This window comes from Penicillium brevicompactum (assembly GCF_028827555.1).
Source record: "Penicillium brevicompactum strain IBT 35665 chromosome Unknown utg000003l_segment0_segment0, whole genome shotgun sequence".
NCBI classification, from domain to species: domain Eukaryota; kingdom Fungi; phylum Ascomycota; class Eurotiomycetes; order Eurotiales; family Aspergillaceae; genus Penicillium; species Penicillium brevicompactum.
Window position 1 is genome coordinate 1,608,853 of NW_026623206.1, and position 12,923 is coordinate 1,621,775.

At 50.1% G+C, this 12,923-nt stretch overlaps 5 protein-coding genes across 5 annotated transcripts; 4 read left to right on the forward strand and 1 right to left on the reverse strand.

Moving 5' to 3' along the window:
- Nucleotides 1-7,201: 7,201 nt before the first annotated feature.
- Nucleotides 7,202-8,514, reverse strand: N7506_004480 (MBL fold metallo-hydrolase; the record flags this gene model as incomplete). The annotated part of the gene is made up of 5 exons (XM_056953774.1): nucleotides 7,202-7,494; nucleotides 7,546-7,911; nucleotides 7,975-8,122; nucleotides 8,185-8,419; nucleotides 8,489-8,514. The coding sequence occupies 5 exons, from the start codon at nucleotides 8,512-8,514 to the stop codon at nucleotides 7,202-7,204; spliced, it is 1,068 nt and encodes a 355-aa protein (XP_056812663.1).
- A 129-nt stretch (nucleotides 8,515-8,643) lies between these two features.
- Nucleotides 8,644-9,216, forward strand: N7506_004481 (uncharacterized protein; the record flags this gene model as incomplete). Its single annotated transcript, XM_056953775.1, has 1 exon — nucleotides 8,644-9,216. The coding sequence occupies one exon, from the start codon at nucleotides 8,644-8,646 to the stop codon at nucleotides 9,214-9,216; it is 573 nt and encodes a 190-aa protein (XP_056812664.1).
- A 278-nt stretch (nucleotides 9,217-9,494) lies between these two features.
- Nucleotides 9,495-9,875, forward strand: N7506_004482 (uncharacterized protein; the record flags this gene model as incomplete). The annotated part of the gene is made up of 1 exon (XM_056953776.1): nucleotides 9,495-9,875. The coding sequence occupies one exon, from the start codon at nucleotides 9,495-9,497 to the stop codon at nucleotides 9,873-9,875; it is 381 nt and encodes a 126-aa protein (XP_056812665.1).
- A 26-nt stretch (nucleotides 9,876-9,901) lies between these two features.
- On the forward strand, nucleotides 9,902-11,481 carry N7506_004483 (ABC1 kinase family protein; the record flags this gene model as incomplete). Its single annotated transcript, XM_056953777.1, has 2 exons — nucleotides 9,902-10,227; nucleotides 10,284-11,481. The coding sequence occupies 2 exons, from the start codon at nucleotides 9,902-9,904 to the stop codon at nucleotides 11,479-11,481; spliced, it is 1,524 nt and encodes a 507-aa protein (XP_056812666.1).
- A 185-nt stretch (nucleotides 11,482-11,666) lies between these two features.
- Nucleotides 11,667-12,839, forward strand: N7506_004484 (isopenicillin N synthase family dioxygenase; the record flags this gene model as incomplete). The annotated part of the gene is made up of 4 exons (XM_056953778.1): nucleotides 11,667-11,697; nucleotides 11,745-11,930; nucleotides 11,986-12,357; nucleotides 12,412-12,839. The coding sequence occupies 4 exons, from the start codon at nucleotides 11,667-11,669 to the stop codon at nucleotides 12,837-12,839; spliced, it is 1,017 nt and encodes a 338-aa protein (XP_056812667.1).
- Nucleotides 12,840-12,923: the final 84 nt, after the last annotated feature.

Sequence of the window (12,923 nt, forward strand, 5' to 3'; positions counted from 1 at the left end):
GTGTGCACAATGCATTGTACGAGTACGGAGTATACAGTTGCTCTTATATATTTCACTACATAATATATTGTGCATATGAGGTGCTTCCTGTGTGGACCTTATGGTAACATGTTATGCCCAGGGCAGTTGTTGACAAAACTTCCAAGGTTATGTTTATTACTATTCGGAGTACGACACGAGACCCGTGGAAAGTCCATAGATTGTCTCGATAAATAACCCGTTATGATGGAGTGCAATATAGCAGAGTCTGGGAAGCTGTTTCATCCATAGCTACGGAGTACCCATTCTCTGTACTCTGTACTCCGTACACCAGTCGAGAACACATCACACCAATATATATGCAGAGATGATCCCCAAGACCCCGTGCGAATAATCCTATCTGGGTATCCTCGGACATGTGTCCAACTTCCCAGATCTAGAAATCTCCTAGGGAATACATGTGGAAATGCGTATGAGACAGGGCACATTGAGACCCTTTGCAGTGGGCGATCACGCCGCTGATGTCGTTGGTACCAGGTGTCATAATTATCTACGGGTATTCCGTACCGGGCAACAAAATGCCTCAGTGTGCCGAGGAAAAAGCGAATGGTTTGAGGCTCGCCACAAAGGACGGTGAGGCCGTATGCCGAGATCAGAAGTGCGGCGCGTTGGGTAATCTGGAGGCTGGCCCCATTCAAATGGAGAAAAAAGCTGGAGGAGCCTGGTGCCGAATGGCCGAGTTTGGACAAATTAGGAAATAACGGAGTGGGGGAGGCAAAGTGCGTGTCCTTAGACAATTTAGAGTGTTCTGGATGTCTTCTAGAAGGCTTCTCTCGCTGTAACCGTCCCATGGGTTCAAATGCAGCTTACATGCGTGACAGTGGTTTTGTCCACACAAAGTTTTGGATTTTTTTTTATTGTCGCAAGCTCTCGGAAAATCGGCAATGGGGGAGAGTAACAAGCCCAAAGGCACAGAAGATAAGAATAAGACCATCACGTCATGATTCTTATCGTGCCGCTTTCGCTATGCCTTTGTTGGACTCAAATACACTAAATACCAATATTACACACACGCTGAAATAACAGTGTAACGCCCGGAAGCATTGTAATTCTCCTTTGGGTTAAGACCGAGCAGCGAGATTACCCTTACATACACCCAATCACGGCGCTTATATTCAGATGACTCAGCTCCGGGCCCACGATGGCTGGACATTCCACGTTCTGATACTCCGTACGCTGCACATTGGACGGCTAATATACTAGCCTACAATGTTCAGAAAAACTCAATTCCACGTTGATATAGTCCTGCACTGGTGATGAATACACACAACTTAATCTCTTTACTTCTAACTAAAACCCCGATCCCTTAATCCACCTTGGAACGTCCAACACCTTGGGTTGGCATTACTCTATCATTACTGGCCCAGGGACGGAGACCAATTTCTTGGCTTTGACCGTGAAGCTGCGTACCTACAGTAGTGGGATTAGTGCAATGGATCAGGGCGACCTCTCCAGCAATCAGAAAGCTCAATTGCGGCCACTAGACTGCCTTCCATCTGAATCAAACCCTCACCGGTGGGCCAGAGGAGCATTGAGAGGGGCCCACTAGAAGATCGCCCGCCTGCCAAATCGTTGCTTGATTACCTGACCTCGTAACCCATGTCACGTATCTTTGTCCATACGAGAATTCATACGAGAGTAATCGGCGCGACGCCCGAGAGGACTTTTTGCCGATCCTAGATCGTGAGGCATTTTTGTGTCTCCTCTAGCTCATTTAACTACACCGACAAGGGTTCACGATGCCCAGAACTGAATTTCTCCGTAATTTTATCTGTCCGCGGAGGTCGTCTCACTGCGCTACTTTTTATGGTAAATTGTTCCCCCTTCTCACCCGATGCACACACTGCAAAAGTGCAATAGTCTCGGGGAGCTTGGTACGGAGTAGCATTACTTGTATACTCCATATACAGAGAACTCCTACAAAATACCACCCCAAAAGTACCAAAGGTACCTCCGATTAGCCCAAAACGCCCGGTTCGCCAAGCTATCTCAGCTTTGTCCACCTTTTGTTCCACCCCAGGATTCCTGCCCATGGAGAAAAAAGTAAAATTAGAGAAAAATCGCGGCGAAACGCGGGTTGAACTAAGTTGCCCAGAGTGAATTGCTTCACCCAGATCCCATCTAGGAAAGATTCCAAGCGATTCCCATGCAGCTCTAAATTTCTTGAGAGGATCCCGTCCACCCGTGCCCAGTAGAGTGTGGGTGCCCCGTACTTGTCCAGCTCCGTACGGAGTATCCGTTCTCTCTCTCGCCAAACCTATCTCCATAGTCGTACTTTTACGGAGTATCCGTTTAGCTATCGTGGAGATAGTTAATTCCCAGCTGGTCAAAGCTCGCGACTATCATTCCCATGACCTTAACGTACGGAGTACTTGTATTCAAATTGGCAATAGCCATCTCGTCATCGCCAGTATCGGAAGCTGGTCCCGCGCGTCTGTGCTGCGAGACTACTACCCATTCTGACGTTTGATGAGATTTTCTTTTCCCCAATTATTGAGCCTGCTCATGCGCACATTATTGGAGGTGATAGACGAGCTGGCTGGTCGGCTTTGGTCTGGCCCCCCTGCCGACTTTCATTCGGTCTGAGTCGGACTCCCGTGTCGGAGTGCCGTATCGGGCGACGCGGGACGCGGGAATTCGGCACGACGGTTTCAGGCTTTGTACCTTACTTTCTACTTTCTACGGAGTACACTTGCATTCATTTGTGAAATTTCATGTGCGAATGATACACTACTGCGTGATCTCAAATGACATTAAATTATTCCGTTACTATATGTTCAATATGCTTTTTTGCTTTTCTACTTATTGGATATGAGTTGCCCTATCTTGTCAGACCGGGTAAATTGCCTCGGTTCACTTCCTCATCTACTTTCGTACTCGTAACTAGCCAAATTGGCGCACTATACCTCTTGTGTGCCACAACATGAAAGATAATCAATGTTATCAGCCCTATTACTTGCGGGACCAGCATGACTCGCATAAAGCGATACTGTGTTTTATGCTCGGAGTTTTTATGCTGCCTCTTAAGCATCGACACTCGTACTCCGTATACCATGGCTTTTCCCTTCTCTTGGCTGCATACAAACCCCTGTGTAGATCAGGTCCATATGTCACGTTCAGACACGCACCAGTACGAGAAGTTCGCTACAAGAAAAAATAAACATGAACACTCAATCTCCCAGGCCCTCCTTCCCCTCGGGGTATGACACTTTTGAGATAGCTCATGCTCCACCCCGGACGGTCTGGAGGACGGAGATGCCAGATTGGGGAGTACGGAGTATGCCATACCTACATAGGCAGATCGTCAGTCATACAATCCTGTCAGCAATGATTTCATCAAAGACCCTTATTTCACGACGATGACATACATAGTTCCCACGATACCCAACAAGGCAAAGAATAAACAAATCAACCAGCTAAGAAACTTAAATCCCAAACACGTCGAACGCGACTTGCCACAATTTCAGTTCACACACAAGTACTCCGTAGAGACCGAGACTCCTCCCCCAAAAAGCACATGTTCGGTCTTCCTCTTCCAGCTGTGATCGACAGGGGAAATAAACAAATCCCCACACTCACTCGACACGAACCCAATCCCAATTGGCGAGACGTGACCTTTCACACAAATACTGCGCGGGGATTCGTCTGCGCTTGTTGCCGCTACTCCATATTTGCACATCGCCCACCCTCTTAGCGCGCTCAAAACCGGTCTTGGGATCGGTTCGAGCTGTCTGCTCTCATCTCGGTATCTTGAGCAGATATAAACAGAAACAGTATGTCATTTGCGACGTGTTTACTTGTACTACGCACTCCGTAACCCCCTTTCTCTTCAACTCTAGGCTTGTGACGCAAATATGCACCTGTTTCACTACCTGTTTACCGTGTTGAGTATAGCACCGGGCCTGACGTGCATACTATGTACTCCGTACTCCGTAGTAGCATGGAGTCTATAGCTTTGCAAGTGCGCCCTGTGCTCTGTGCAACACATTCTGGGTAGGTAGTCCGAATGACAGTGCGCCAAAGCCGTTTGACCTCCAATGCACACGCCCTCATTTTCCCCCACGTCTGTGTACTCCGTACGAGGAACAGAGTACGGAGATGTTGATCATGTATTACATACTATTTGCTTGGCTGTTTTATATCGGTATCATGTAAACCAGGATGCGGCCTGGTCACAGTCTTGGTGTTTTCTTCAGACCAAAAATCAGCATGTAAAAAAATCAGCATTCAGACTCGGACTATTGGCCGCTGGCGCTCGGGCAAAGACTGTTACGGTATTCACGTTGCCAAATTCGTCTCACGGTCTCCACTGTCGGAGACAACATGATGCGAATATGACGATGGAGATATCGTCTCTGCCGCTTTCTTGCATTTGGTTCTATTGTTGGAAGTGAATATGAGACTGCCTGGCAGGCTACGATGTATTTTCTTCTAGGGTCTGCACCTTATCGCCAGTGCGTCGGCAGAGGCTGCATAGCCACCGTTGCAAATCTCCGGATTTCGAGTGCCGATTCCCGCGTTCTGCCGATGCAAATCTGGGGGGAGGGGGGCGGAGTCAAATAATTGTCTCGATACGGAGTACAGTGCATATAATTGTTTTCGATTGGATTGTGTTTGAGACTTACAGGTACCGTATACTTGGGTGTTGGTCCAGTGCCCAGGATACCATGTCCGGGAATGCCAAGAAAGGGAGGGATGAATTCGTGGGGGGGATGATCGACGTGCTGCCTGGCGTGGGAAACCATTGTCTATACATAGATAGCTCAACTTGATGTGAGTGGATGGAGAGGTGCAGAGTGTCTTCCACGGATGCGGGATTAAACTTCATGATCGACGATAGACAGGCAAGCCAAGATCGAGCAAGAAAATACCAAGAGAGGGGGAGGATGAATTCGTGCTCGAATTTCAAACCTCCGTGTATACTAAATTTCTTGGCTGTGCCAGACGGGCAGTGGACATTTCTCAAATGTGAGAACCTGGCTTGGAAGAGCGGTCATTGACCGAGACCATGTGGTTATCGGTACTACTTTGGACGGGGTGGTCATCATCTTGCATAGTGACTGAATAAAAAGCATTTTCAAGAAGAAAAAATTGATGACATGCGTCGATCGGATTTACTCCATAGAGAAAGATTATAGATCACATGGGGTTAGATAGAATCACAAAGCACGGAGTGCTACAGTAGTTAATTGCTAATTGTAGGGAGTACTCCGTCCGGAGTACCATCAGTCTACAACAGACTATCGGCGAGTCTCAAACGTTAATGCGCGCAAATCATCACGATCAGCATTGCGTTTCTCCCCTGTTCCCTCCGGACAATCAGAGCTTGGCACAACTCCCCCAAAGACTGAAACTATTCCCAGGGGCTTGGCACATGTGTGCGACGATAAAGTCATTCTGTGATGTAATGTTTCGGTTATCGCCAAAGACATCGCCCCCTTGATCTGCTGATCGCCCTCATCTTGGTACCTGTCCACCGATGCCAAGACGCGCCGTGCATCCCTTCCTCCCCAATTATCGTCTTGGCGGGAATCTGGTCGCTGGCCAGCCGCCCCCCTTTTCATTTTCCATGAGTGAGATCACTGCGCATTCGTGGGGCGGGGTGGAGAGGAGAGGGAAACCGACAGGCGCAAGGATTGCTGGTGATAATGCTTGTTGTGCTTGCGTCTTGGCGGGGGCAGTGTGCATGCTTGCCTCGAATGTATGTAGATTCAGTACGGAGTACGGAGTAATTTACTACGGAGTACTTCGTAAGGAATACGCAGTAAGGATGTCTACAAAGGTGTCTCTTTTGGGAGATCTGTGTTGCTGCCAAGAGGGTGTTTAGATTCGTCGAAAGCAATGCCGATTCTCCCGCATGCATGCTTTTGCTGACTTTTGGACGGTGAGGGATTTCCTCCGGCCAAGACGGCTGGGTGATTGCCCAGCTGCCCGCTTCTTGTGAGTCCGGGAGATATCGTTTTCCCAAGGAATCTTGGCTCTGTAGGACGGTACACAAACGGAGGGCAGGCTCACCGTGGTGAGGCATGCCCTGGTGATTTTGGTTACACGGTAATTCTTCAGGATCTCCGGGATGACGAGGGTACATGTCGAGGACTTGAGTTCACAATGCGAACCACAACCCTTGGAATGAGAACCTTGAAACTTCCGGGTTTTGATTTGAGATCCTGGTTAACAGCCGTTCGTTGCTCTACCTGTAACATATATCTATACAGAAGTAATGTTTCACTTGGACGTTAGCACAGCCAAATATGTTCCCGAGGTCAGGATAGGATTTCAAGGTAGTCCTAACTATATACCTCAAAATTTCAGAGAGGCTACATAAAACAGACCTCGGGAAGAGCCTTGTAAGCTGCGAACCAGTGTACTAGTATATCCATGGATCCATAAACCCCAGCCCTGGAGCCCTGGAGGTGATCCGTGGATGCTGAGTATCAACGGGCCGTGACCTTACAAAGGTTCCAAGGTTGAGGCAACCTTGGAAGTTACAACATAGAAACCTCTGGAGATTTCTAAGAATCATCGAAGTAGATGCAATTCGATATGACTCAAGTATAAACCTCTGCTGATCCGAATCATTAAAATCCTGAACCCTCCAAGGTTGGAAATCAGCGGATGGTAGTCGCCGCCCATATCGGCAAAAATATATACACGATCCCAGTGTCGGAACATCTCACAGCCCTTAAACATCCTGACCTTGGAGTTTCAATGTCATAAAATATTATCACAACTACCTAGGTAGTCTCACCCAGGCAATGAATATTCTAACCAGGTGTAGGTAGCTGATGCAATTTACACATGATCTAGATATCTTGTTGAATATCAGGTGTAAAGTTCACCATCCTGTACGAAGTATCAACTTCGAAATTACCATACTGTTATCATGAGATCAATTTCTGACCGACTGATATTCCCGCATTCCTCCGATCTCATTGAAATGCAGCAAGGGCCTGAAGTGATGTCACTTGATCGTAGCAGATATCAAGGCAATTTGTGCCGACCAATGATGACAGAGGCCCCCTGACAGGAACTGTCGCTCAGAGCGACCCATGCCATGCGGTTTCGCATCAAGACCCTGCGTTCACGTGGATATTGTGGACAAAACTGCAAGGAACAGGTCCACCGAGCGCAATTGCATCGACCGACAGGCAATCATTACCAATTAGAAAGTGATCCGTGATCCTACGGTGCAAGGCACAAGTGAACCCGGCATGTGTTTCTCAATGGTGAACTTGGCTCGCCAGCCAGTGCAGTGGCCCGGCATGAGCACAGCGGGATCGAGTCGTTTCAGGTCGGCCACCGTACTTTGAATCTTATCTGCGTCGCTCTGGGCAAGGTGGAATCCACCGACGACGGCATGAACAGGTACTGTTCCGCCGGTGAGCTGAATTGCGTGTTTGGTGGTGTTGACTACACCAGCATGGCTGCATGCCGAGAAGACTACTAACCCTTTGCCTATAGAGCATGTCAGCAAGAAACACCCAGAGGCCCTCAGTGTCCACCTACCTTTGAGATTGCAGATGAGTGAACGCTCGTCTTGGATCAGTTCATCGGAGAACCACTCTTTCTCATCTGGGTCGAATCGCACGGCATTCCTCAGGCCAGTCTCATATGGTGTCACCCGTGGGATTTCTCCAGAGACGAGGAAGAAGTTATCCAGGACGGTGTGTGGTCCGCTCTGTTTATCAACCACAGCACCTGCGTGTTCCATCTCCTCAAAGGTAGGATCGGCTTCAAGCGAGATGATGTGCTCCGGTAGAGCAAACCCTCGATAGGATGGTCGATCTGGGTGCAAATCAACGACCAGCTCCTCGGAGCGACCTTCCGCTTGCTTAGCTTCATTTATCATGCGAATCGCGCGTAGCATGCCCCCTACATGTGTGTGTCAGTAACTATAGAGCCGGAGAGATGCCTCGTGCCTTCAAGGGTGCGGACCTGAGTGATCTCGATGCCAGTGCGATAGTTGAATCACTTCAACAGAGGATATATCTGCCCGCAATCGGTTCACGTTGCGCTGCCAGGCCTCTTCTTCTGGTCCAGCATCAAATAGGACAGTATGTTTCTTGTCACCTTTGGTAGCAGTCTGTACCCCAATAGTGTTAATAAGTTTCCTCTACTTCCCAGATTCAAGACTGCGCGGCTTACCACAAGGATAGACAAGCCGTGTGCGGCGCAGCAGACATCTTCCAGCCTGAGTTCCTTATAGGCTTCTCCGCGATCAGTCGGAGTATGCCCCGAGCCCATGGCTATTGTGCCCAGGTTGCCTGAGATCTGGACTGTGTCCGGGGCCGGGGGAGAAAGCGGATCCAACTCATTGTCGATGATGACGATGGCCTCGAGGGAGTCGACTTCCTCTAAGTCTACGGGGTCGTCGGGCTCACTACGAATCCAGAGTCAGCGCTCCAAGCTTGCAAGACTAGGTCCAGTAGAGCCGGTGAAACGGAAGTACCTAAAAGGGTCGTGGGATAGATTCATTTTGTGGCGGAATTGGGATGAAAGTTGGGTTTCTTTTTCTCCACAAATGCGGGGGAAGCCTCCCCTGAGGCGCAACGCGCAAAGCGCATCACGCTCTTCACGTTCTTCTCTTTCGCAACCACCTTCGCAATGAGGCTCTCGGTTGACTTCCTCTTCCTCCTCTTCCTCCTCATCTCCCCAATCGCCGCGATCGGCACATCATGCTTCAAAGTCGTCTCCGCGCTGGTCGGCCGACCAACCCATCTCTTCAACAAGTTCCAGAGTGAAATCTGCGACGCCGGATGCCAGCCAACTGTCCCTCATTGGGATCTCTGGACGCGCAATAACACCTTCGTACCCGCCGTGCGCAGTCTGATGCGCCGCATGAATGTCCCCCACAAGGAAGAAGCGCTACTGAAGATGGGCGACGACGTAGCGCTTACTATCAAAGACCGCTGCGGACCGATGCTCGGGGGCGGAATCCACATTTGCTCCGATGCTGAGACTCTGGCTGGTTTCGGAAATTGCTTCAAGCGCAACTTTCTGAAGGCTTCGATCAAGCACCTCCCGACTTTGATCCCAATGGCTTCGGAGGACTCGTGCAAGGAACAGCTTCGGTTCTTGGAAGGTGATGAGCTATGGGAGGATACAATTCCTCAAAATATGAGGGATTATGCTAAGGTGTGTGATTCACTGGGGCCGTTCGACCACGACGAGCTTTGAGCACCTTTTTGTATATGTATATGTGTCTATATAGAAGGGAAATATCATTTCTCAGGTAATTATATAATTGATTATACCCATTTCGCTTTCCATAACTGATCCTCAGCTCTCGGGTTTTGGAGCAATGTCCGTGTGATATCCCCGCGAACGTTCGCTCCGGCCTCCGACTCGATGACGAACCCGAACCTCACTTCCAAGGTCACTTTTTTCTTTATAATCTTCCTTGCCCTCGGGTTTGTTTTCGCACACAATGCAGCGTTAGTCCAATCTAAACCTCCATGGCGTTCGCGACGCATTTCCGTTCTCTGCGGCCTAAGTTCCGTCCTTTACATCAACTCCGACACGCCCATTCCAGCCAATTCCAGCCCCTCGTGCCGCCATCACCAAGCTCCCTAGGCAAACCCACCGCCGCAAAAACATACACACGCACTCGCAAATGGCTCCGTCGATTCTTCTACGCCTCGCTCGCAACGGGCGTTGTCTACGGCGTCGATAGCCAGTTCTACGCCTCGTCACTGACGCGAACGGCGCGCACCTTCTCCCTCGGCCTCCTCGTGGCCATCGATTACAAGATTAATTTCCGCCCCCCCACCCTCCCTTGGCCAGCTCTATTGCTGCTGTGCATGCCCGCAACGCAGAGCGTTTATCGGATTTGCTGAGACACAATGGCGGACTTTACCTGAAAATGGGCCAGGCGATCGCCATGCAGTCTGCGATCTTGCCAGCGGAGTTCCAGCATATGTTCTCTCGAATGTTCGATGATGCGCCCCAGAACGACTGGAAGGAAGTCGAGAAAGTGATTCGGGAGGACTTTGGAAAGTCGCCCGAGGAGGTCTTCGGCGTCTCATTTACCGGCGAGTCTGGTAAAGGTGTGATGGAGCGCAAGGCGCGAGCCAGCGCCAGCGTCGCACAGGTCCACTGGGCTCGTTTGCAGGACGGCAGTGAAGTCGCAATCAAGATTCAAAAACGGGAGATCGTACAGCAACTAGCCTGGGATCTTTGGGCTTTTAAGTGAGCTACATCATGCTTTCCCGCGCGAGATGCAATATACTAATCGTTGGAAATAGGGTTGTAACATTCATCTACAGCAAAATATTCGACATCCCCTTCTACAGTCTCGTCCCATACATCAGCGAGCGACTGTCACTCGAGACCGACTTCGTGAATGAAGCAGACAACTCAGAGAACATGGCAAAGCTGGTGGCTGGAGAGCCCCGCTTGCGTGATCGTGTGTACATCCCCCGGGTATACCGCGAATTGAGCTCTAAGCGTGTAATGACCGCCGAATGGGTGGAGGGCGTGCGGCTCTGGGACAAGCAGGCTATCACACGACCCTGGCGTGGAGGTTGGCGAGAGGGCAGTCCAGGCTGTCACGGAACACCTCTAGATCAACCCGGAACGCCTACAGACCACAGACCCCGGGCAGGGAAGCTCAAGCCAGAGCGTGACTACTGGCGAGGCCAGAACAACCGCGGTGGCCTAGGACTCTCCTTGAAGGAAGTGATGACAACTATGGTCGACTTGTTCTCCGCCCAGATGTTCCTTTGGGGATACGTGCACTGCGACCCGCACCCGGGCAACATCTTCATTCGCCGCAAGCCGTCTGGCCAGCCGGAGCTGGTTCTGATTGATCATGGCTTGTACATTCATATGGAGCCTAACTTCCGACACCAATACGCACGGTTCTGGAAAGCCCTCATGACCTTTGACAATCGTACGCTGGGCGAGATCGTCAAGGGCTGGGGTGTGAACAATCCTGATATCTTCGCATCGGCCACTCTGATGCGCCCATACAGCGGGGGTGACTTGTCAACCAAGCGGGGCATCAAGGGACTTAGCAAATCTGAGCGCGCGGAAAGATCCTACGAGATGCAACAGGCGGCACGCAAGGCCATCCGGGATATTCTAGGCGATGAAACCAAGTGGCCGCAAGAGCTGATCTTCATTGGCCGCAACTTGCGCATTGTTCAGGGCAACAACCAGTTCCTGGGGTCGCCGGTGAACCGTGTTAAAATCACAGGAATATGGGCATCGCGTGCGCTGATTGAGTCTCCTGATCTCTCGCTGGTCGAGAAGGTGCGCAATCTTGGTCGCCATTTCGTGTTCCGCGTGGTCCTGTTTAGTACCGACGTATTCTTCTATTTCACTAAAGTGCGCCAGTTCCTACGTCTGGGTGGAGGTATGGAAGATGACCTCGAGGCCCAGATGCAGGGCATGGCGAAGGACATGGGTGTCGAGCTGAACCACGAGGTATTCGAAGGATAGAGTTGATGTTGTATTAGGTCTTGATAGCTTGATCAGACTAGCGAATAATGAAAGACTCTCAGCTTTACTTCACTCCACGCTGCATAGATAAGGTGGGACGGTGAGCTCCGAACCCCAATCCCCGCATCTGTCACAACCACCTTGCAGCCTCTACTTTGTTATCTTCTACACTTCTACACTTCAGAATGAGCGAGCCACCGATCATTGACTTTGGACGTAAGACACATGTCAAATCTGCTCCCACGCATCTAACCAGTCTACAGCATTCTACGGAGCCGATCCCCTTGCCAAAGAGCAACTTGTTGACGAAATTCGACAAGCATGCGAGCGTTTCGGCTTCTTCCAGCTGATCAACCATGGCATCCCAGCAGATATACAAACCGCAGTCCTCAAGCATTCAAGCGAGTTCTTCAACCTACCGCTAGAACATAAAGAGAAATACAACCAAGGTCACTTCCACCCATACATCTCATCATAATACAAAGCTCACTGCTTGAAACACAGACATCGGCGGATTCAACAGAGGCTACGAGCGTCTCCGCGCCCAGAACTTCGAGAAACGAACCAAGGGAGATCTAAAAGAGGGTTTCTATCTAGGCAAAGACCTACCACTAGACGACGACTACGTCGTCCGAAGACGCTTCAACCAAGGACCGAACAAGTATCCCTCAGAAGTACCAGACCCCAAGGGGTTCCGCCGAGTAATGGACGAGTACCACGATACCATGATCGAACTTGCAGTATCCATTATGCAGATTCTCGCGCAAACCCTAGGTCTAGACCCAAGTGTCTTCGACGACTTCTGTAACCACCCAGTCTCTATTCTCCGACTATTGCACTATCCACCCCAAGAAGCTGCCGTGGATCTCGAGAGAGGTGAGAAGAAGTCCGACACAAAGCCAAAAAGCAACTAGAACTAACCTCGCAAAGGCATCGGCGCACATACGGATTTCGGCGCCGTGACTATGCTCCTGCAAGACGAAACGGGCGGACTTCAAGTTTGGAACAATGTTTCGTCGGAATGGGTGGATGTCACTCCTGTGCCTGGGGCGTACGTTGTTAATCTGGGTAATATGATGATGCAATGGACGAATGATAGGTATCTATCAAATCTGCATCGGGTTATCAATCGCAGTGGAAAGGAACGATTCAGTGTTCCTTTCTTCTTCTCTGGGAATCCGGATTTCACGATTCGGTGTCTTCCAACTTGTGAGGATCCTAGTGAGGGGGCAAAGTATCCGCCTGTGACTGTTCATGATTGGATGACTGGACGGTATGCGGATACTTATGGGAGTTCGGAGAAGGGGATTGGGGAGATGCGTCGAGAGCCGGGTCGTGATATATCTGATGGGATGTGATGGGGCTGATGTGGCACTAGGTATAAATAGCTAACTCTCATATGAGTCCACTTGTACCGTTGACTTTGTTAGTGGATTTGGTGA